The sequence below is a fragment of the Astatotilapia calliptera genome, chromosome 2 (genome assembly GCF_964374335.1).
Source record: "Astatotilapia calliptera chromosome 2, fAstCal68.1, whole genome shotgun sequence".
NCBI lineage: Eukaryota > Metazoa > Chordata > Actinopteri > Cichliformes > Cichlidae > Astatotilapia > Astatotilapia calliptera.
In genome coordinates this window covers 3,057,356-3,081,115 of record NC_137423.1, presented here as the reverse complement: position 1 = coordinate 3,081,115, position 23,760 = coordinate 3,057,356, and the positions used below count along the sequence as shown (strand labels likewise).

The 23,760-nt window shown below is 43.3% G+C and overlaps 1 protein-coding gene across 3 annotated transcripts in view; it reads right to left on the bottom strand.

The window, feature by feature from the left end:
• The window catches only part of uvssa (UV-stimulated scaffold protein A), a 36,768-nt gene that overhangs the window by 6,265 nt on the left and 6,743 nt on the right, over positions 1-23,760 (bottom strand). For 2 of the 3 annotated variants that reach the window (XM_080309137.1, XM_026180923.2), the window contains exons 8-13: positions 23,132-23,260; positions 9,485-9,596; positions 1,005-1,212; positions 652-783; positions 311-494; positions 108-219 (exon numbers count right to left, since the gene is read on the bottom strand). In XM_080309137.1, coding sequence (XP_080165263.1) covers positions 108-219; positions 311-494; positions 652-783; positions 1,005-1,212; positions 9,485-9,596; positions 23,132-23,260 — 877 coding nt within the window. The remainder of the gene's footprint in view (positions 1-107; positions 220-310; positions 495-651; positions 784-1,004; positions 1,213-9,484; positions 9,597-23,131; positions 23,261-23,760) is intronic. The other variant, XM_026180928.2, reaches the window with a different exon arrangement.

Genomic DNA, 23,760 nt, shown 5'->3' with positions numbered 1-23,760 from the left:
TCTGTGTGCCCTTCCCTTACAAACCTTTGATGCTATTGTTAAAAGTTATCCCTCTGATGACATTTCTTCTGTGTGATTCAAATGTGTTTGTATTTTTCACTTCTCACCAGGCTGCTGCTCTCTCTTCCTCCTTTCTTCCTGCTCCTCCCTCTCTCGGTCCTCCTGCCGGCAGGGTCGACCCTCCTGGTCTCGTGGAACGATGGGGCCATGGAAAGGACACTGAGGAGACACAGGCCTCGCTCAGTTTGGTGAGCCAGAGGGAGACCAACAGCTTCTCACTTTATGACAGACTCCAAGTTTATCCTGTTACCTTGAAGCGGTCCTGCCGCTGACAGAGCTTGCCATCACCCAGTGGAGCTCTGCAGAAATGGCTGACAGGAACGAAGCTCCCAGGGAAGGAGATGTATCTGCTCCTGCTCTCTGCCAGCAGCTCTTCATTCTCCACCTCCTCCTCCACCTCTGCTGGAACCCAGAACTGGTGCTGAGAGGCTGACCTGCAGCGGAAAGAATGTGACACATGTTAAATGAATGTTAAAGAAGAGTAAACGCTCTGTAGCTTTAATATCACATTAAAATGATCCTTTTTACTTTATCATCTGTGACACAACACACAGATCAGTAAACTAGGGACGGTGCTTGTCTGGTGCATACTTAATGATCCTGCCAGCGCTGGGCTGCTCCTGACCCCAGTAGAACAGGTCCAAACCAAATGGAACCACTGGAGCGTTGACACTGGTCTGCTTTGAACTGGACTGAGATGAACTGGGCTCCGAGGAGCTGCTGCTAAATGGAACACGTTTGGAGAACCATTAAAAACCTTTCCAAGTTCCTCAGACTTCACACTGTTCTAGTCTCTCCTTTATATTTACAACAGTTGGCGTCACTGAGACATAACACGGCAGTGTTACTATATGACTATAATGTAGTGAGAAGAGGAGGGGGTGGGAGATGGTTGCTGGGGGTTTACAGAAAGCAGACCTGCAGAGGCAGCGGTCAGACTTCACCTGGATTCTATGGGCGGCGGCATCTTCTCTCTAAGGAGGTGCAGTGTGGCGACAACAGAGGTTGGATCCTGAACCTCTTCTGCAAGCTGCTTCAGCCGCCTCATTGAAGAATAAGAGGAGGAAGAAAGAGGAGGAGCTGCAGGTTTTTTAGTGGAAGGTTTCTTTTCTGCGACTGATCCTGTTGAGGTGGAAGGAGAGGGATCCAAACCTGCAGAGAGAGGCGGATATCAATGTGTAAGGACCGGTTCGTCTGACATCTGGGTTTATTTTCGCTCCAGCTCCCAAGAACTAATAGTGAAAACACGCTGCTCACTCTTCCTTCCTCTGATTAAAATGGCCAACATCAGTGGTGATCGCTAACATCACCTGCTCATTAATGTCACCTGAGAACATGGCCACTGAAACTTTAGCATGCTTTCTGTGCTCTCTCCAAGCTGCTGAACTCTTGAGCCGCTCCCTCTTACATGTTTGGCTTCTTAGGAGCCAGACTTGAATTTTTGAAAGTGGTATTGAGCGATAGTTCTTGAAACCTTCACAGAACCTTCTGAACCCCGAGTTGTGTTCATTGGAGTGTGAGCATGTGCGCACATTAGACAGAAAGTAAGTGCAGAAAAATAGTGCTGAAAATGTGTGTGAATGGGTCAATGAGGCATGTTATGTAAAGAGTTTTGAGCACTTGAGTATATAAAGAAGTCCCCTTTTATTTTCTGCCCACATTGGTACATCTGGGATTACTGCCTGATCTGGAGTGCCGACAGGAATGAAGACAGACCTCCAGCAGTGTGGGGTTATATCTCCAGGATAAGTGAAGTCAGACGCTGGCTGTTGTGTGTGTGTGTGTGTGTGTGTGTGTGTGTGTGTGTGTGGTCAAGCACAATATCATCTGGAGTCTCCGGGGATTGAACAAGACTTAAACACACACACACAGCAGGTGAGATCAGAGGGATGCAGTAAGCCGAGAGCTGCCAACATGCTGATCCCAAACATTATTAGGACTGACCCGAGTGCTTCAGGGATTCAATCACTGGCACAAGAGACTAACACAAGTCATTCACACGGTGCACGGCCTGTTCAAACAATAAGACAGGTTCATATTTTCCGACTCTTTCTTCTTCTTTAATTAAACGGTACATGGACTGTTTCTTATAAAGAGCTTTTCTTTTCTGTCTGAGCACTCAAAGCACTTTGCAGCACACTCACTGAGTCATTCATACAAGCACTACTTCCTATGGGTAAGTGCTTTCTATCTAACATTCACACATATTCATACTCCAAAGCAGCGGTCCCCAACCCCCGGGCCTCGGACTGGTACCGGTCCGTGAGAGTTGAGGCCTCAGGTGTGAAATGTGTGGTTTTCAGGGTTTTTCTCGGTTTTCAGCCTTATTTTGTTATCGTTTTTATCGTTAACTCTGTTTCCCTGGGTCTTGTCACGTGTGTTATGAATAAATTTTCTTTTTTCGGTACTGGTACTAGTTTTATTTTGTTGTATTTATCCGCGACACCTTAAAGGCCGGTCCGTGAAAATATTGTCAGGCATAAACCGGTCCATGGCACAAAAAAGGTTGGAGACCGCTGCTCCAAAGGATGCACTGGAGAGGAACTTGATGTTGGTATCTTGCCCAAGGATGTGTGGCATGTAGACTGGAGCAGGCAGGAAACAAACCAGCAACCGCCTGATAAGAAAACCAGTCAACTTAATAATATAAAAGATGGCTAAAGCTACTGTGACATCGCCATTCGATTAGTAAAGTTCTGTCTTAAAGCCTCATTGTTACAGTCACCTTCTTACAATAATCAGAAAATGACAAGCAAGGGATGAATCTGAAGGACATTGTATGCTCAATGTAGCCCTGCCCTAAAGCATAACCAGCTTTATCATCCTTCTGGACATCATTTACTAAATGGACATGCTATTTTCAATAACACTCAAAGGTAGTAGCTGAGGCCATAAACCTGTCAGAAAAGCTGTGTTTCTGAGGCCACAGAGCAAAGAAGATGAAGGTCATCTTCCCCCTGAGCTGCTGGCTCACAGAAGCATCTGGTCATCAGGAGGAATGCAGATAAAACACCTGGAAGACCTTAGAAGTCTATCGTTTACACACAGTCCACTGGAGAGCATGCATTAACTGAAATGACTCAGTGATGTTTTAATCACTCTGTATTCTTTGCACTGTTTAAGCTTCAACCAGCACTCTTCGTGTCCTCTTCTCCTGCACTGGGTTCTTTTGGGCACGAACTGCAGAATCAGTGCCACCAGCTGTTCATGCTAACAACAAACTGCTAATATAACAGCAGCAGATGGAAATGGGGAATAAAGTCAGGGACAGGGAAAAACAACACAGTAACTGTGATCACGATTTCCGTAATTTACTGCGTTGCAAATGGAGTTAGTGAATCCGGAGAAGATACAGGCGGTCACCGGAAACGAGATTCGAGAAGCATCTAAAATGACAGAAAGCAATCGCATGGAGTTTACAAGCCATCCTGAAGACTGACTGTGCAATAACCGAGACAGGCTCGTTGAAACAAAATACATCTACTTCCAGAGACTGCACAAACAAAACCCCAACAATTCAGTCAACCTGACTTTCGGCTGTGCAGTGGCAGGCATAGATCGAGATCTAGGTAAGCATACATTTCTTATATCAGAAATATGATAACGAGACATGAAACTCAAAGTGAAACTCAGCTGAAATCTATGGGATGATTCTGTAAGAGCACAGCTCATGACAGCTGTATCCGGTCGTTCAGTCTGACGTCACTAGCAGTGTCTGGGCCTAAACTCCGCTGCAGGTCCATATATCAAACGATCACTGTGGCATTACTGAGAGTTGAAAAACTGTCTAAAGTCTTTCATCTTTAATAAAATGATCAGCGTTCTGCTCTACCAGGTGTAACAACTGAGTTTAACATCCAGGCATCCATGAAAACGGAATTTATGACATTTAACGGAGTTAGAAGCTAGCGAGCTAACTCCCTGCTAGCTTCTATCTAAATACAATATAGCATGTCCTGACTGCGGGGTTTTGGAAACAAATTCAAACGTACAGCTCTGTTATCACTTCCAGCATAAATGAAGACAGAAAACTAAACAGCAGTGACATTTGTAGGGTTACTGAAGTTGGGCTAGCTGGTATATAATGATGTGCTACGTGACCGCTAGCGACACAGCTATGTTAGCATAATATAAACAAGCTAACTTTTTTTCCACTCGATAAAAGTTAACGTGAGTGTTCTCGGTCAGGAACAAATGTAATCGCATGGCAGGATGCTGTAAAAGGACCAAACTTCAGCCAGGAGAACAACTGAGATAATCCATCCACAATACGAGGTTAGTCATTCATATACTGCTGCATGGGCTGGGCTGTAGTTACATCCTAAGGTTTTAAAAACTGAGCTTAAATAAATGATTAGCGGTAATAAAAGCCGAGGGAGGTCAACAGTGATCACTGACTGTTTTAGGAGCTTTTTGAGATCAAATAGAAGAAAATACAAAACATTAAACATGTTAACAACACAAAAGCCATATTAAATGCAGACTACTTTAGGCCCGGAAGTAGGATTCGTCACGTCATCACTTAACGACCGGATAACCTCCAATAAACGACATTTGTTGCTGATAATTTTGTGTTTTTTGTTAAAATCAGATTTGACTGGTGAGTGTAGTTTTACATGACAGTGATTTTTTAAATAATTCATGGCGCTTTTCCCAGTTCATGGAGATTGGGAATTAAAAATACCTCCCCAAACACACACAGACACACACACACCTGCTCATTTCAGAGCACCAAATGGAAGAGGTTAGTCTGCTTGTTGTGGATGTTAAGACACACAGATCAATGGGAGGAAATGTGTATAGTAGTGTGTGTGTGTGTGTGTGTGTGTGTGTGTGTGTGTGCCTGGGTTGTTAGAGAAAGACACAAATGCGGGGGGTTAACAGGGTGCAAGAAAAAAAGAGTGAAAGAGAAAGAGAAGAAAGGCAGGAAGAGGTATTGATTTTCCCAGGTTAAGCAGGGCCTGTAATTAAAATGTTAATTTGAGAAAGAGAGCGATAGTGTACTGACAGCAGAGAGAGGGATAAGAGGACTGATAATCAGGATGACAGAACAAGACAGAGAGGTGGAATGAGAAAGTGGAAAGAAGGGGACACGGGAAGACGAGAAACAGAAGGAGTGGACGAAGTCAGGAAGAATTGAAAAGAAAGAAGAGGAAATGCTAAAAAATGATAAATGTGATCCACTGGCAGAGATGAAAAGAGTGAGAGGAACCGAAATGCTATTGTGATCAAGGAAATTAGGAGAGAGAGGAAAATGGATATGATAGGGGAGGAACAAAGACGAACTCTCACCCATCCATACATCGGATTCTACTTTTGATCCTGCAGGACCATTAATTCACCAGGTCAAACCCCTCACCTCTCAACCCAACAGGAACATTCATTCATTTAGTGAAGACAAAAATTAAAGCAGAAAAAGAAATGAAGCTGCCCGTCTGAGTAAATGCAACATTCGGTGTTAACATTTACATTTCAGCTGAGTACTCACTACAACCTGTTACCAAGGCTTCAACGATCCATCCTTACATTTATAATTATGCAAGAGCAATGTGTCCAATCACATTTGGGTTTCTGAAAAGTCCTGGACTTCATCTAAAAACCAGCAAAAACTCGTAAACATTTGGATTAAAGATGAAAGCCTGTACCTGATTGTTTGATTGAACACCCACTACAGTGATGTGTGCAGGCAAAGCAGAAACACTGAGTCAAAGTCCAAATACTTCTTATTTCTTTACAATTTAAAGAAGATGGCATTGGGACTCTGTGTGTGCGTGTGTGTGTGTCCATTTGACGATGGGTGGTAAAATCTGAGTGCAGGGCTAATAGGGGCTCATTAAAGAGGTTGCATTGTTAATTTGGTGTGGCCCCTCTAGATCATTACCTAGGCCACTAATCACCCTGACAAACACACACACACACACACACACACACACACAAGTGCACACACACACACGCACGCACAGCTGTTTTGGGCCCATCAGATATAATCTAATTACTCTAACGTCTAACTGATTAGTAATGGAGGGAGGCGGGAGTGGATGGGTTCACAGGTAAAACAGGCTCAGTGTGAATGTAATGACTCAGGAAGGTGGTGCCAAGCACTCGCTGGGGGTCAAAGGTCACAGTGCAGCCAAACTACATAGCTGAGCCAGCAATAAGTGCCTGGGCAACAACATCCTGTGTTATGATGTCATTAACACTAACACATAAATATGGTCGGCCTCTCTCTTACACGCACACACAGTACATAACTTCACATATGAAATCGTATGAGTGATGGAGGGGTGGAGGCAGCGCTGCTCGTGGCAGAACACACTAAAATCCTGAGAGAGGTTTTAGTATTTACTGTTGCCTGGAGCTTGTACGTATTAAAAACAGTCAAACTGCAACTTAGATTTGCAAAAAATGTTATCATGTAGCTGACATAGCAATAAAATGCACAGGCGGCTGGTTACTGACCTGAAAATTTGACCTTTAACCCAGTTTGCTGCCTGGAGGCTAGACATGATCCATACATGTCCAATGCAGCCGTGGTATACGAGGGACTCTCACAGCCATTCATATGTAAGCAGCAGAAAAAGGCTTGCAGAAACAAGATTGTCTCTATTACAAACCTACGCTGCCTTCAGGAGAGATCAGCGCACATCATGCAATTTGTCTCATTTCAGCCACCAAACATCTTTGGCAAACTCCCCATAAGAAACTGGCTTTCTGTGTTTTTTATTTTGTGGGAAATCACAACACAACTTTTGTTTCTTTTATTTTTAAAGTGACTCCTATTTTTATTGTGCATGTCCAAGAGAATGCAGCTTCACTGTAACAGACGTCTGAGATGGATGCCAGCACACGCTAACGTTTGAATTTTTACCAAGACATGGACATGGACTAAGTATTAATTTATTAAAGTCGGATGAGTGTGTGATCAGTTAGGGAAGAGCACACAGAAATGCAAGAGCTTGCCGAATGCAGAGCAGGAACGGTTGTACCAAGCTTTACACATCCTGGGAGCCGTCACAGTCAGCTTTGTGATTCCCCACAGAATCACAGAAAGCATCACACCATTCTCTGATGAGGAGTTTATCAAAGAGTGTCTGAAAAAACAAAGAATGAGAATGTGGCCCTCGCCAGGCAAACGGTAACAAAACACACTGAGGACACTGCAGGACACCTGGAGCTTCAGATGAAAAACAAATGCGATCATTTTGGTTCTGGACAAGACCTCTGATGTCTACAACACAGCCCAGTTACTCATCTTTAAATATTGGATAATGACAGAGCTTTAGATTAGGACTGGATTAGGACTAGGCAGGACTGCTTTGTTCACCGAGGTGATGTCCAGATAAAAGTGATTGAAATCAACCCAGAACTGAAATTGGTATGTGCTAAAAATCAACCATATTGTTGATGTTTTAACTAAAATAGTTAACTTGACAAGACGTTTGCTGCACTTTCAGAGGAGACTGAAGATGGTGACATAGGCTACCAGTCAGCTGTCAGGTGTTTACTGGGCTTTTTGATGTTGCTGAGCTGGTAGTGCATTGATTTAAAAAAATATACTAGACTGTTGCTTTGGCCGTGTTCATCATCTCTGGGATTACTGTTGTCTTCGGCCTTCTTTAGCATTAAAATCTGTTTGGACGAGAGACAAGCTATAAAAACCAATTCAACACTTTGAGTCAAGTTCAGACATTATGTCTCCTTCATTTATAACGTCATGACAAGGGAAGGCCATTAATCTGACAACCTACTGTCCAGGAGACAGTCTACCGTCCAAGAGACAGCCTACTGTCCAAGAGACAGCCTATTGTCCAAGAGACAGCCTACTGTCCAAGAGACAGCCTATTGTCCAAGAGACATTACTGTCCAAGAGACAGCCTACTGTCCAGGAGACATTACTGTCCAGGAGACATTACTGTCCAAGAGACATTACTGTCCAAGAGACAGCCTACTGTCCAAGAGACAGCCTACTGTCCAGGAGACAGCCTACTGTCCAGGAGACATTACTGTCCAGGAGACAGCCTACTGTCCAGGAGACAGCCTACTGTCCAAGAGACATTACTGTCCAGGAGACAGCCTACTGTCCAAGAGACAGCCTACTGTCCAGGAGACATTACTGTCCAGGAGACATTACTGTCCAGGAGACATTACTGTCCAGGAGACAGCCTACTGTCCAAGAGACAGCCTACTGTCCAAGAGACATTACTGTCCAGGAGACAGCCTACTGTCCAAGAGACAGCCTACTGTCCAGGAGACATTACTGTCCAGGAGACATTACTGTCCAGGAGACATTACTGTCCAAGAGACAGCCTACTGTCCAAGAGACAGCCTACTGTCCAAGAGACATTACTGTCCAGGAGACAGCCTACTGTCCAAGAGACAGCCTACTGTCCAGGAGACATTACTGTCCAAGAGACAGCCTACTGTCCAGGAGACATTACTGTCCAGGAGACATTACTGTCCAGGAGACATTACTGTCCAGGAGACAGCCTACTGTCCAAGAGACAGCCTACTGTCCAAGAGACAGCCTACTGTCCAGGAGACATTACTGTCCAAGAGACATTACTGTCCAGGAGACATTACTGTCCAGGAGACAGCCTACTGTCCAAGAGACAGCCTACTGTCCAAGAGACATTACTGTCCAGGAGACAGCCTACTGTCCAGGAGACATTACTGTCCAGGAGACATTACTGTCCAGGAGACAGCCTACTGTCCAAGAGACAGCCTACTGTCCAAGAGACAGCCTACTGTCCAAGAGACATTACTGTCCAGGAGACAGCCTACTGTCCAAGAGACAGCCTACTGTCCAAGAGACATTACTGTCCAGGAGACAGCCTACTGTCCAGGAGACAGCCTACTGTCCAGGAGACAGCCTACTGTCCAGGAGACATTACTGTCCAGGAGACAGCCTACTGTCTGAGAATCAGTAGAAAATAGTCAAGGCAAAAGTTTTATTAAACACACTTAAATGAAAACTGAAAGCAGACGTCCTCTGAAGCTTTTGAATATTTTTTTTAAAGGAAGTCAAACAAAGTAAAAACAAAACGACCAGTTTTGGGACAATATTAATGATGAATTAAATTTCAGAATAAGGGCTTGTTATGGACAAACTATCATGAATGTTTCCTCATTAAAGATACAATCTGGACTAATGATATCGAAATACTTCATCATGTTGGCTGCTTTTCCTTTGTATTGTGCAGAAACGTTTGTGGGCACACGCACATAAATCCACTTAAGAAGCACATTACCTGCGTTTTACCAGCTGCTGAAGGCCAGTACTTTAAAGTGCGATCGTTTATTTGTAGAGTACGTGTGTGGATCTCAGGAGATCAGGACAGCAGCTTTGTAGCTTAACCTCACTGTTTGTGCACGTGTCTGTAGATTTGAAGTGCACATGCATGTGTGTTTGTGTACATAAACTCACCGTACTCGGCTCGCAGATGCTCTGGAATGTGTGGCTCATAACCTTCTTTCTCTGGAACTTCATCAAAATCATCATCGTCGTCATCCTCCTCTCCGTCTGAAGAGACCTTCATCTGAGGAAGGGGAGAATCGTTAGCTTTTTCATAGTTTTGAGTGTGAAATAACAGCTGCTTCATTTCATTAAAAGTATGTCCTTTTATGTTTAAGCATCCAGTTAAAGCAGCTGCAGGAAACTCCACACATCTAATCTAATGTTGTAGATGCAGTCATGTAAAAGAAGATGTCCTGTGGAAAAACATGAATCAAGAAGGCAAGTAGAAGCCAGACGCTGCTAATCCACAACAACAAATGCACGCAAACCTCAACAAACAGAAACAGCGCTGTAAAGAAGATTGAGCTAACATTGTCCTGGGAAAGACTAAATGTCATGCAGAAATTAATCATTTCAAGTTACTTAAGGTGGTTTGATGAACTATTGAACCATGGGGTGCAAGCTGCCTTCTATCAGCCTTAACTTGAATCTTTATTTTAATTGTTTAATGACAAAAATGGGCCATGAATTTTTTCACATACTGCATAACCACAATCAATCTAACAGCGCACACTACTCTGTCGCTGCACCCGAATACCGCTGTAATGGCTGCACCACTAGATGGCAGCATATACAATTCGTGCGACTCTCCTGCGGATCACTCTGGTTTTCTTATTAGCTAAGGGGAGAGGGATGGCAATGTGTGTGTGTCTGTGATGAGCTTCTATCAGTAGTAAGCAAAATTTATGGTTTTTAATTTCCTGGTGAGCTTGTTAGCCATTGGCTGGGCTACAATGCAGAACACAACACACACACAGGCTCATTTCCATAACACAAATCCATGTGCGTGCATGCATTTGTGTGCGGTGGCCCTATGCTTTTAACAGCTGAGGAGCCACACACACAGAGTCGCACGTCTGGCAGTATAATAATCACAATGATTAGTGTTATGAGGAGCAGTAAAAGCTAACGTTAAACTAACCTCTAATTCCCAAACGCCTCTTTTTCATTAGAGTGTAATACCCGATTGTGTGTGTGAGAGCGATAGAAGGCTGCTGCGTTACTGCTGATAAAGCCCATTAAAATGTTAGAATTGGTTTACCAATAATGAGTCCCTGAATAATTACCCACATGTCCCTCCCCCCAACATATATACACGCACACATTTACAGCTCAACCACAGGACAGACTCAGTTAACCGTGTCACAAAGCTGGATACACACCTCTGATCCACTACGCAGAGACCAATTAAAACACTTCATATTACAATACTCAACATTCAGTTAACAAGCAACTAAACAATTAAAGCCTAATTACCTCTCATTAATGCAGCTACAAAGGCTGACGTATTGTGGAAGAAGGTTTGAATCAGAGAGAAATTAGACCTCGTTTATGACATGTGAACAAATACGGTACAAGTGGATTAAAACCTCTAGAATAAATATGCATTAAATTACTTCAATTTCAATTCAATTTTATTCATACAGTCACCTCGAGGCGCTTTATATTGTAAGGTAGACTCTACAATTGGGTACTCAAAGGAGCTTGCAAAGAAAAGCGTCTGGACTTTTTTAAGTTGCTTGAAGACGTTTCACCTCTCACCCGAGAAGCTTCTTCAGGACACTCTTTAAGGTCACTCTTTAAGGTCACTCTTTAAGGTCACTCTTTAAAGACACTCTTTAAGGTCACTCTTTCGAGGATGCCAATGTTCACATTTTGGACAGAGAGGACAGATGGTTTGAAAGAGGAGTGAAAGAAGCATCTATGTCCTCTGTGAGCGACCATCTTTGAACAGAGGCGGGGTTTACGACACCAACTCTCTGCCATCTATAATCCAGTTTTGAGATCCTCCCCAGGCGCCTTAACGCCCACTCACATCCTGGGCCTTCTGACCTCAGGAATTTGCATGATAAGGTGGGGCCAGGTTTCACAATGAGCTCACCCGAAACTCTGGCTGATTGGGACCCACACCCAGTTTCACACCTTGGCTCAGGTGATTAGAGGATCATCAGGGGGTCCTTTGTCCCTCTGTGGGGGGAAACTCCCACTAGGTTTATATCTGGGACTCTCCACCATTTGACCTTAGAACTGAAGAAGCTTCTCGGATGAAGGTGAAACGTCTTCAAGCAACTTAAAGAAGTCCAGACGCTTTTCTTTGCAAGCTCCTTTGACTACGATGACCTGGATGACTGAGAACCTTCACAGACATACAGTTGGGTGCATTTCAATAAGACTTAATAGAGAAAGGCTCGAGTTTTGCAGCAGTTAAATACTTTTAAAATTAGAAACACTGACATGAAGTCATCTGAGTGAAATGACTAACTCGCTAACCTTGAACCAAAATAACTAGCTGCTGTGTTTATTGTAGCCACAGTGCAAACCGTCGATTCATTCATTGTATTTTCTTTGTTTACTGACTGTTACTGATATTTACAGGATCCTGAGGCACTGTGACAGCAACCCTTACTGCTGGCGTTTTAACCACGCCGTGCTGCATCAGTATGTGTTATTGGTGGATCACACAGATACCTGCTAATAAGTGCTAATTAACATATAAATACAAACTACAGTTCAGTCATTTAAGTTGCCAAAGTGAGGTCCGCACACCGTGTGTGTGTCAGCGTACCTGTCGATCAAAGCGTCATGCTCTGATTGACAGGCTCGTTGTAAAATAATTCATTCACTCACCTTTTGTTATTTATCATGTCATAAATCCAATTGCAGCAGGCTCTAAACATTTTCAGATAAAACCAGCCATGATAAGATGGGAGTCTGTGGGAACCAACTCACTCTTGGAGCCAGCTGATTAGAGGAACTGCAGGGTTTTGGGTTTTTTGTGGGGTTTTCTTCCTTTAGTCAATTTTCACTTCATTTTTATTTATATATCACCAAATCACAACAACAAAGTGCCTTATATTGTAAGATAAAGACAATAATACGAGCCTTTTCTGGACAGGAAACGAGGAAGAAGCAAACCCAGGCCCAAACCCCGCAGACGCTGCAGTTCATGTACATTTCCCAGCTTAGGTGTTATTAATACAAATATTCGTTTCTTCAAAGGAAAGATTTTGCACAGAGTGAACATAAAGTCTGAGATCCTGATACTTGACTGAAGTTTTTATTATTTGAAAAAGCTGAAAGAATACTGCTAAACACAAGAGTACAAACCCCAAACTTTCTGTGTTATCCACTCTGCTGCTATCCTTATTCATCCTCGGAGGACGACGGCTCCGCACACAGCAAATGCACACACACATATACACACAGATATAGTCTCTATAGGTTTTTTGCTTGTCTACTTTAATCCCGGCTGGTTTATTCTGTTCTGATCAATGACCTAAGACTAAGAAGTGATCACCCAGCTGGACGAAAATCCTGCCCTAACATCATCCTTTTTCCCCCTCTTTCTGCCTCTTTGTCTCTAATTCACCTTAATTTAATCCTGATAGCATCGAGTCCTGTCGGCCGGCCTGGCAGAGCTGTAAGTCTCACAGTAGAATTAGCTTTCCCCTAGAAACATTTTGCTGACGGGCAGAGCACTTAAAATATGGCTTCTATTCCCCCACATGGCTGCACGGGGGGCTGCTTTGCATTTTAACAGAGCTTTGGTTTATTCCCTGGGACACACACACACACACACACACACACACACACACACACACACACACACACACACACACACACACACACACACACACACACACACACACACACACACACACACACACACACACACACACAGAGGGAGAAAACCACACGGTAACACTGAGTTCCCCACGGGAGATAAAAACTGCTTCTTTAACTGAAACTCTAGATCTAGCAGACAAATTAGAAGTGATAGTTTAAGTAAAGCGGAGCCATGCGTCACTGTAATAGGAAAAGGACAAAACAAATATTGGTAACTTTCACATTAAAAACAGGCCCAGATAGAAATAAAAATAGCTCCGGAACAGAGCAGAATAAATAAAAAGTTGTTTAAGTAAAGCAGGGCTATGTGTTACTGTAATGGCAATGTTTACTGGCAAATAAAATAAAGCAGAGAAATGGGCGAGGATGAAAAATAAGCATTCCTTTAACAAGCAAATAAAAAGAGATCTGTTGAAATTGGCTGCTAAAGTTGAGACCATACATTATTTGGGCAATAAAACAACTGTGGGTTTGCAATGGCGACTACCTACTGAACTCATCCCCAAAAACTCTGTTCTTTCTACCAAACTGTCATTTTTTTCCTAAAAAAAATAAAATCTATAACACAATCTATCAAAACGCCACAAAATAATAGCACGTCAAAGTAAGAGAATTTAGGATTTTCTCTCTAACGTATTCGAGTAACAGCAGAGACAGATGCAATGCTGCGAGGCAGCACTGGACACTACTCTGACACCAGGATGAGGAGGACGTGTGGTGTCACTGGCATCACAGCTGATACGACACCATCAGCACCTCCAGTTAAAAGTCAAACTGACCAATGAGGTCAGCGTATGGAGCTCTATGAAGTTTTCTACTATTGGATCTATGCAATGTCATAAGGGACACCTTCTAGCTGGGAGGGGCTGCACCAAGACGCTGTATAAAATAAACAACAAGTAATTTGAACTGCAAACCAGTGCAAACACAGAGATGGAGACAAAGTCCTGAGCTAAACTCCATCCGGGGTTCAAGTAACCGATAACTGGACAGTGACTGTGAGTCAGGTCACCTAACATCAGCTCTCTCATGTCTGGCAGGAAATCCCGACACACTTTAGAGTGAAGCTTGTTACAGCAAATGCATTTTGATGTTAAGATGTGCACACAGTACCTGCCTCAGACCCACAGCTGTGGGGGGAAAGGTGCAACTAGAAACTAAAGTATGTCCCTGCATCCACAGGTGTGCTGCTTATTCAGCTTCTACGCCGTCTCACCCTCTGCCCTCCCCCTCCTCTCTCTTAAGTAAGACTCTTATCCTTTATAAAAATGATGTGAGGGCGCCGCCTCGGACAACTGCTCCCCTGACTTCATTTGTCTCTTGGCAAGTTTGATGGCGCTGCGTTTAAAAACCCATTCAATCTTATAAACCAAAAATTAAATGTAGTCGAGTGTGATGGGCACTCAGTGCATCTGCTATTTATATGCTAATGTACACTCAGCCTGCCAAGGCCTGGCAAATTATTACTGCACAGCCATAAGTCAGGTGTATGGCAGAGAGGGGAGGGGCAGGTTAACCAGCACACAGACACACATGGAGGGCGAGAACAAGAGTGAGCAGGAGGAAGCGAAGGGGAGAAGGAAGGAGGAGAGGAGATGAGAAACGAGGAGGCGAGAAAGCCCTAAAACGCTGCCCGTGCAGACACGTTATATATAGCTCTCCGGCAGGCTATGCACACACTCGCTGACGAGATAATTTCATTGTACATTTGAGGCCGAAATGGAAAATGTCTGTCGGGAATACCGACTGGCTCTAATGCCGCCATTATCACAAGGCATTTGCTTTAAGAGAGGGCAAGCGAGAAACAGTTAGCTTAATGAACACATCATACACAAATGCTTTTCTAAACATACAGTCATCTTCTTCGCAATATCACGCATAAATTACGTGCGCACATCTGTGCAGATATTAGAAGCTGAGGCGTGCGCGTGGGGACGGCTGCTGCTCTGTAACTCGGCGCTTCTACTTTTCAGCCCAAAACTGACACAGAGCCATTTTATCACCTTTGCCTTCTGGAGTTTGTGGACTACATCATACGTTTCCCACCTGGCCTGGAGGCAGGGGTGGGTCAGCCGCCATCTTTGCTATTTTAATCATCGATTACGTTTACTTATAAACCTGTAAGTAACCCATCTGTGAGACCCTGCTTCAATTATTACCACTGTTACAAGACATTCCTTTTTCCATCTTTGCTTTGTTGAGGAGACCCAAGGTCTGCTGCCTCTGATTGATTTCAACATATTTACAAACTAATTAGGCCTAAAGCTCGCAGTGGAGCCTGACCTATTCAGGGCTTGATTTGCCACAACATCCCACATCTCTATTACCATCTTGCACTTCTATTCATTACTACCTAGAAGGATCCCATGGGATCCACTCTAATGACAAAAAGCTTTGCACTCCCCTCTCTCTGTAGTCTCTTCTCTGCTGCTTTACCCCCATTACCCTCTCTCTCTCACACACACACACACACACACACACACACACACACACACGCAGCCTTTGTCTCTGGAGAGCAGTCAGCTTATATGATGTATAAGGTGACATCTTTATTTCACTAACCTAGCCTGGCAGGTCTATTAGCCAGCCTGGAGCTTCTCAAACCTTCCCCTGTCAGCGAGCTTATTTTCAGCTGTCTAGTTCATTTCCCCCTCCCAGCCCGTCTCAATCTGTGATCAAAACAGTCATTATTATCCACTGTCACCTACTACCATAGTGAAATTACCCTGCTATTCTATTTTACTAGTAAAACTACTGAAAGCTTTGGCGAGACAATTAAAATGTCCAGAAAAACCTTTCAAAGAAGGACCGGGCTACGGAGCCTGGTTTGGTCCTTTGGTCAGTGGTGGACCGTGACTATCCCAGTGCATCCATCATTTCCAATTTGGAAACCCTTCCTCTTTCATACTATCAGAGATCCTTGATGAAACCAGACTGTGCCCAATCTGATTCACTGCATTATACTCCAGTAGCAGAACCATCCATTTCCATCCACTCATATTTAGAGAATTGTTCGCTTTGAGCTGGTATACCAACTTTCAGTGGGCTTCTTAGGAGTTTGTGCAATGTACCCTATACACCTGCAACTGCAGTCATTTTGCATTAAATGATTCTAATAAGCACTGAAGTACCGCGTACTTCACCCCTTTGTCCGTTTGGCTCCACGTAAAAGAACGAGACTTCGCAAACTTGCTACGTCCATTTTTTAAATGCATGTTATGTGCACAAGATGATCCAATCAACCGAGCCGACAGTTTTCTGACTGGCCACAAATGAATGAACAACAATGAAGGCTGGATGCGAAGTTCTAAGGATTTATATGAAACCTTTTTGGCCAAATCGAGCAGGCAAATTCCCAAAGGTACTGAGACAAGTATATTTGGTGTCTATGTTATGTATAGAACTGAGAGAAGCCGGTCCATTCAGAGAATGGATGTACGCATGAGAAAGAGGGAGGGCTGGAAGAGAAATAGAGAGATAGTCTTTCTTTGTTTATCTCCAGTGAGAAACAGGCGGCCATATCCATTGTGCTGTGATAAGATGGGTTATCAGCAGTAAACAAGGCCCTGGCCTGTATGAATGGAGCCCAGAATGACTGAATATAGTCTTAAAAACAGATATGTTTAAATAAGTCCGCGTGTCTTATCCTTTCCTAAACATTAGCCCACGTTTTCAGTTTGCGGGGTTCGACAGATGCATATAGGATTCACATCTCATAGCTCTTACTGAAAATGCATTTCAAGCAGCCGCTGTTCTAAAAAGTATGCAGGGTCCTGTAGAAGACGCTGCAGGAGACAGCGCTAAAATGCTTAAAGTCCCTCCACACGAAACACAAAAAAGCTTTTACTAGCTGAACAGCACCAGCCTCATACCTGCAATGTAACAATATTAAACCAAAGAGTGTCGTCTGCTGTTGATCACAGCATCAAATAAATGGGATTTTCTTTGTCTTTTTCATGTCACAGCCTTCATCAGCAGACAGGAAGCACGTGCAACTGACACAACAAAGAAAAATTCCATCAATGGATAAAGGACAAATTTAAAAAAGGTCGAAATGATCATTCAAAAAGAAAGAATATAGCATATATTTAGAGATGCACGCGTTTCCATTTGACTCACTATCCTGATGTTATTTATTCAGCCTAAAGTGGCCATTCAAGGAACTGCAGTTTTCATTGTTCAGCCCCAGACACCAACAAATCCTGCAGCGCTGCATTACCAACGTAGTTACATTATATTATATAATAGTTACAGAGTCCGCCGTCACCGTGGAAATCTATAGAAAAAGGTTCAGATTGTCTGGACGCACAAATCTATTGTGATAACATTGCTCGCAGAGGTAGCAGCATTCTGAACAAAGCTAACAGGAAGCTCTTGGATGCTACAAACGAATTAAGTAATAGCAGGAGTCTCGGTGTAAGGTGCAACAGCAGAGCAACGTGGTGCAACGTGAGTGCGCCCAACTGCATCTGTGGGATTATTGGCATGAAAGCCTACAGCTTCACAGGGCCGTTTCCCCCCACACCCTTTACTTTTACTTCCCATCCACTCGACACTGTTTACACTAATTCGATTGGATGCGTGGTCATCACTTAAATCATTTTAAGCATATTTGCACTGCACAAGACACTTACACATGTGGATTGCACAACACTGGACATTATATTTCTTCATTTCCATTTAATACTTGTACAGCTGCTGTTATTGTGTATATATATATATATATATATATATATATATATATATATATATATATATATATTTATATTTCTTCATACATCTTATTAGGGCTGAACGATATATCGCATTTGCGATAATATCGCGACATGATCAAGTGCAATTTTCTAACCGCAAAGGCTGCGATTATACTCTGGACATGTCCAAATTCATGGGCTGCATCCTCCTGAGGCCGCATTTGTAGGCTGTCCAAATTACTACCATATCCCAGAATTCATAGCGCGGCCCAGCCAAACTCCAGTTTCCAACAATGGCGGCCGCTACTAAGTTTTAAAATTACTCATACTAATCTTTCAGGGTCACAAAATAAACTTTTAACATATTTTCAGGTGAGAAAGTAGTTGTGTAAACATCAAATATCTGCTCGGTTTATCAAGATATCCCATATTTGCAAAAGTGCTTCGACGTTTTCAGAGGCGTCTGCTACCCACCAGCTCGACAGCTAGCCGGGAGCTCGAGGGTTACTGATGCGGCCGAGAACGGCACAACTCCCGGCACATCATTTTCAGATCACCGCGGAGTTTCGCTGCTCGGGTTAAACGTAATATATAAGTCACTTAGACAACCTAAAAATGTTATTGTTGGGCTTTTTTCAGTGTTTTGTTTGTTCGTGAGTAAATCGGTTTGGCTGAGATTAAAGTTATTAGATTAGATAAAATAAAACTTTATTAATCCCCCGGGTGGGTTCCTCCTTGGTTTTCACACAGCTGACTAAACGTCAAACAGAAAACTTATTAAACAGAAGTATGAGACAGTCGAGAATTTACACCAGTGTCTGGTTATATTTTAGATAGCAAGAAGCAGACGGCCGAGTTTGTTAAACTCCACCGAGACAGCGGTGACGCTAATCAGAACTAGACCGTCCAATTTCACGCCTTTAAACTTTAAAGGCGTGTTTGTGTGTGTGTTTATACAATTGCTATTATGTTTGCACTTTATGTGTAATGTTACTGACTGCAGAGATCAGTAAGATGTGTGTATTTTTTATTTATTTAATATTATTTTTTAATTGAATGACTGTCTAGTAGTTCACAGATGTCGAAAAACTGAGTGTGGTAAAGCCACTGATTTTTTTTATGTATATTTCTGCAATCTGCACATTGTACTGACTTTCATTTTAATGTTTACACCAGGGTTCCTTGTCAGCACTTTATGCTCAGATGTTTGTAAGCTAAAAATAAACTATTGTGTATGTTCAAATATACTGTTGTGATTGAAGAAGTTAAATAAAAATGTCAGTCATCAATTCATGCATCACCTCATGTCATCATAACAGAGGTCTGTCTTCCAGGAAAGAACAGTTTAAAATTAATGTAATATAGTATTGGCCATACTATATGATGTATTGCTTGTCTTTGTTTAATAATACAGAAGACAAAGACCTTAAAAAATAATCGCATATCGCATCGCAATCGCAATATTGGGGCAAAAAATCGCAATTACATTATTTTCCATAATCGTTCAGCCCTACATCTTATTCATAGTCTTTTTCTCTTTAGGTCACGAGCAGTTGTCTAAGCATATCGTACGGTGTATGACTGTGCATGTGACAAATAAAATTTGAATTGACTCCACCCTCCTAGATTCTCTTTTCTCATTATTTAAACCAGCAGCTCTATCTGCCTCCATAAAGCTGCTCTTCCTTCTCTGCAGTTCACCCGTTATGGGAGACTATATTGAGAGGCCCGCTGTGAGAGAAACCAATCGCGTGGTGTGTCAGCCACCCGACAGAGAAGGACCCAGTAATGGAAGGCCTTTTAAGGTTAAAAAGGAAAAGCTAATTATGATAAAGGGGCTGTAAGTTGTGTGGTTATCACAGTGCTGGGCCTGCTGGTGCAGCAGACTGGTCCCTGACAGTGATAACCAGGCAGAGTAAGACGCCCGGCGCTCTGTCACTGTCACTGTGCCACTCTGTTCAGCTAAAGATGGATTCAGACTCTACAAATTTTATGCCTTTTTTCCCCAAACATGTAATGTACTTTGCATTTGTCGGTCCTTTGATAATGATTCTCTAGGATTTGCCTCTTTTTCCCCTTTTAGAAATTATCTGCACTTCAAGCATGTTGTAAGCATCTCTAAAACAGCAACTGTTCATCATTAAACCGCTTCAAATAATATGAAGCAGAGCTCTCGTGAAATGACATTTCCGCTGGTCGGAGGGGCCGCTTCTCCTGCCCCTCCTGCTCAAACAGCAGCAGAGTGGCGATCCCAAGTCAGATACAGAGGCAGCGAGATAGACCTATCAGCTATCAAGCCACGGGGCACATTAGCGGTGGTGAAGTGAATGAATGGGTACATCCTCCCCCTTGCTCCCCAATTTCTCCTCTCTCCTCTAATGCATTATGCATTATGGCTGTACCTCACTACTATCTCACCTCTCCCAAATGTCTCTACTATTAATATTTCCATCCTTGCTATCTCGATCTCTCATGAGACTTGGAAGCCCACGCAGGAAAAGACGTTCAAAGAAGAAAAAGGAGGAGGATATTTTATAGCCTTGCACATCAAAACAAAAAACAATGATGATGCGCTCGCTTGGTGACACGGACGCAGACACAACAAGGCTTGTCCTCATAGTACGCTGCGTGCTAGCAATGTTGCAGATGTGCAGCTGCGAGAAGTTAGTGGCAGCCCCACAGCATCAGCACTCTGCACTGACCACATTTATATGATTGGACCCAAAGGGACCCTTGCACAGTGCAAAAAGATTACAATAAATCCCTGAAGAGCATCTACATGACAGAAGGGCAGCGATGGGTCTCGTTCAAAGTGTGCGCACTAATCTGTGGTTAACTGCGCATATAAACTCCACACGTACACGATTAAAGTCACACTTTCACACAATGTGTGCGCGCACGTTTTCACTCTTACCTGCTCTGTCACTAGCTAACCTTTTAGAGATAGTTGCACGTTAGCTACAAGCCCTGGAGGTACAATGTGAGACTAGACTAGACTACGTAAGACACCACTTACTAACATTTCCCAAAATAGTCCTGACTGACTGAGTCAGAGAGTATCACGGCTCGTGGTGAAGCATGTGAAGCTGTGTTGATGGAAGCTAGAGCCCTTCTGGGACTAATGCACAGCTTTCATTGATATCAGCCATCAGCTGTTAAAAGTGAACAGAGTCAGGAATGTATGTCTCATGTTGTTGTACGTTCTACAAAAAGAAAACAGCATGTTGTTCAATTTGTCTTTTGTAAAATTGATGCATAAAATTCAATAAAAATGTCTGAGGGAAAGGAAGTGAACCGAGTCTGGGCTAGATCCGTTTTCTTCTCCAATCCAGGGTCATAATGGAGCTAGAGTCTGTCATAGGAACGGGGAAGGGCAGGGAGACCCTGCACAGGTCGCACAGTTTACAATCACTATTTAATCTAACCTTACTAACTGCATGTCTCTGGATTATGGGAGGAAGCCAGAGTACCCAGAAGGAACACATGAAGATGTGGGCGACCGTGGCTCAAGAGTTGGCAGTTCGTCCTGTGATCGGAAGGTTGCCGGTTCGAGCCCCGGCTCGGACAGTCTCGGTCGTTGTGTCCTTGGGCAAGACACTTCACCTACTGCCTACTGGTGATGGCCAGAGGGGCCGGTGGCGCGATATGGCAGCCTCGCTTCTGTCAGTGCTCCCCAGGGCAGCTGTGGCTACAACTGTAGCTGCCTCCACCAGTGTGTGAGAGTGAATGAATCGTAAAGCGCTTTGAGGGTCTCAAAAAGCGCTATACAAATGCAATCTATTATTATTAAGACACGAGAAGAACAAACTCCGATCAGATGGTGGATTTGCACCCAGCACAGATCTTCTTCCGACGTTGGCCAACTTTTGATCTGCTGTCTATGAAGATGGATCCCACGCGATCCAGGCTGTGGGGAGGCCAATCCATGACTGATAGTGAGCTTTTCCATCCCAGTATGCTTCTACTGCACCGGCAGTGTGTTTGGGATCATGAAGCCAACGCAAACGCTTCCCAGATGGCGTTGCATGGTGGATCCAAATCTGACAGTATGTTGTACTTTAAATAGTTTTGACAACATCAGAATCAGAATACTTTATTAATCCCGAAGGAAATTCTGCAGCACCACTGAAAGAAATGCAGACAGAAACCATGACAGAGCCTCCAGCATGTTTTACAGATGACTTCAGACACTCAGTCTTCTACCTTTCTCCTTATTTTGAGTCTGGATTCATCGCTCCATAAGCCTGTTGCTACTGGCTCTCCCAGGTCAGATCTTTGATGAACGTTTCTGTTAAAACATGCCTTTCACATACTGTTTTCAGGTTGCCACAGTCAGGACACTCTGCAGACTACGACAAGAACTCCAAGTTTTCTACCAATAGCACTTCAGGGATTACCTTGTTAAAGCCTCTTTAAAGTAAAGAAACACTGCTGTGTGTCTATCGAAATGTGTCATCTTCATAGATTCAACTAAAGAAACAAATTATGATGATGGATGAGAACCTCCTCCCCTCAGTCAGAACTGTGATAGATGGATGACCCAGAACATATTGCCAAGACAACAAAGAAGTGGCTAAAGTAAACATCACCTTCAAAGCCTTTACGTACAACATATTTCTCTGTCACGTACTGCTGACATAGCACAGAGTGAGGCTTCAGCCAGCTGTAGCAAAACCAAACAAACACAAGGACCCAATTTAGTCCAAATGCACCTTCCTGGATGTAAAAGGGAAACTTTTTAAAAGGGAGTTGATGACATATTGAGTGTCCTCGGAGAAGCAGAGATGACAGCGCTGACTCCAGAAAATTCTTCTATGGACTCCATTAAACTTCTCTCTCCAAATACAAAGAACCTTTAAAAAGCAATTTATTTTAATGGGAGTTCTGGTTGAGGAATCAGTGTCCCTCTATAAACACACTCAGGTTGCTGCCGCAGGAGAACGCAACAGAATTTAGAGAAACATGAAGCTTTTCTCCGTCGGTCACTGCAGAGAGGCAGCCAGGTATCAGCTGCTCTATCAGAGTCCTCACTCCTGTACTGTCACCTATGTAATGGAAGGCTCCCCTATTTGATTTACAATAGAATGCTGCCATCTACTGGTTATCTTCTATACGAACACCAAATAAATCTGCTCACACATGTTAAATGTAAGCAAACAACTTTTTTTATTATTTAACAATAAGAGAGCCCCGTGCCTAATCTTAACTACGAGCTGTATCGTTAGCTATAACTCACCACTTTGCGGACCCTGGCCTTGTAGTCGATGTGAAGCTCTTTGTGTTTCTGCAGCGTGGCTTCCAAAGACCTCTTCAGGTCAAGTGCTCGTCTCAACAGCTGCTCCTCAGCACCTGATTTGGTGAACACCTGCACACACAGGGAAACCAGAAGTATAGCTAAGATGGCATCCATCCATCCACTCATCCATCCACTCATCCATCCATCCATCCTCAGACAGCTGCTCAGGCTGCCCTCAGTAATGTGACCAATAGAAATCATGCTGTGAGCCAGCAGGAGCGGGTTTGAAATAATCTAAATAATCGTGGATTCCAAAACCATGGTTAAGCATTGATGTAGGAACATTGATGTATGATAGCAGAGCCACTGCAGGTATTTACACCAGTATTTGTTCTCTCTAAAACAGTAACACAGTTAACGCACAGAGACAGAGGCAGACTGTCTCCAAACTCTCAGAACGCTGACTACGTTCTCTCTGTCCGCAATCTTATATATGCTGCTTATATATTCTTACATACACGCAGAAGATACAAATATACGCACATCAAAAGAAGCAATGTTCTCAAAGTACTAAATGTCTAAAATAATATCTCACCCTCTGTTTACATGGAAACAAGTGCTCAGAAGCT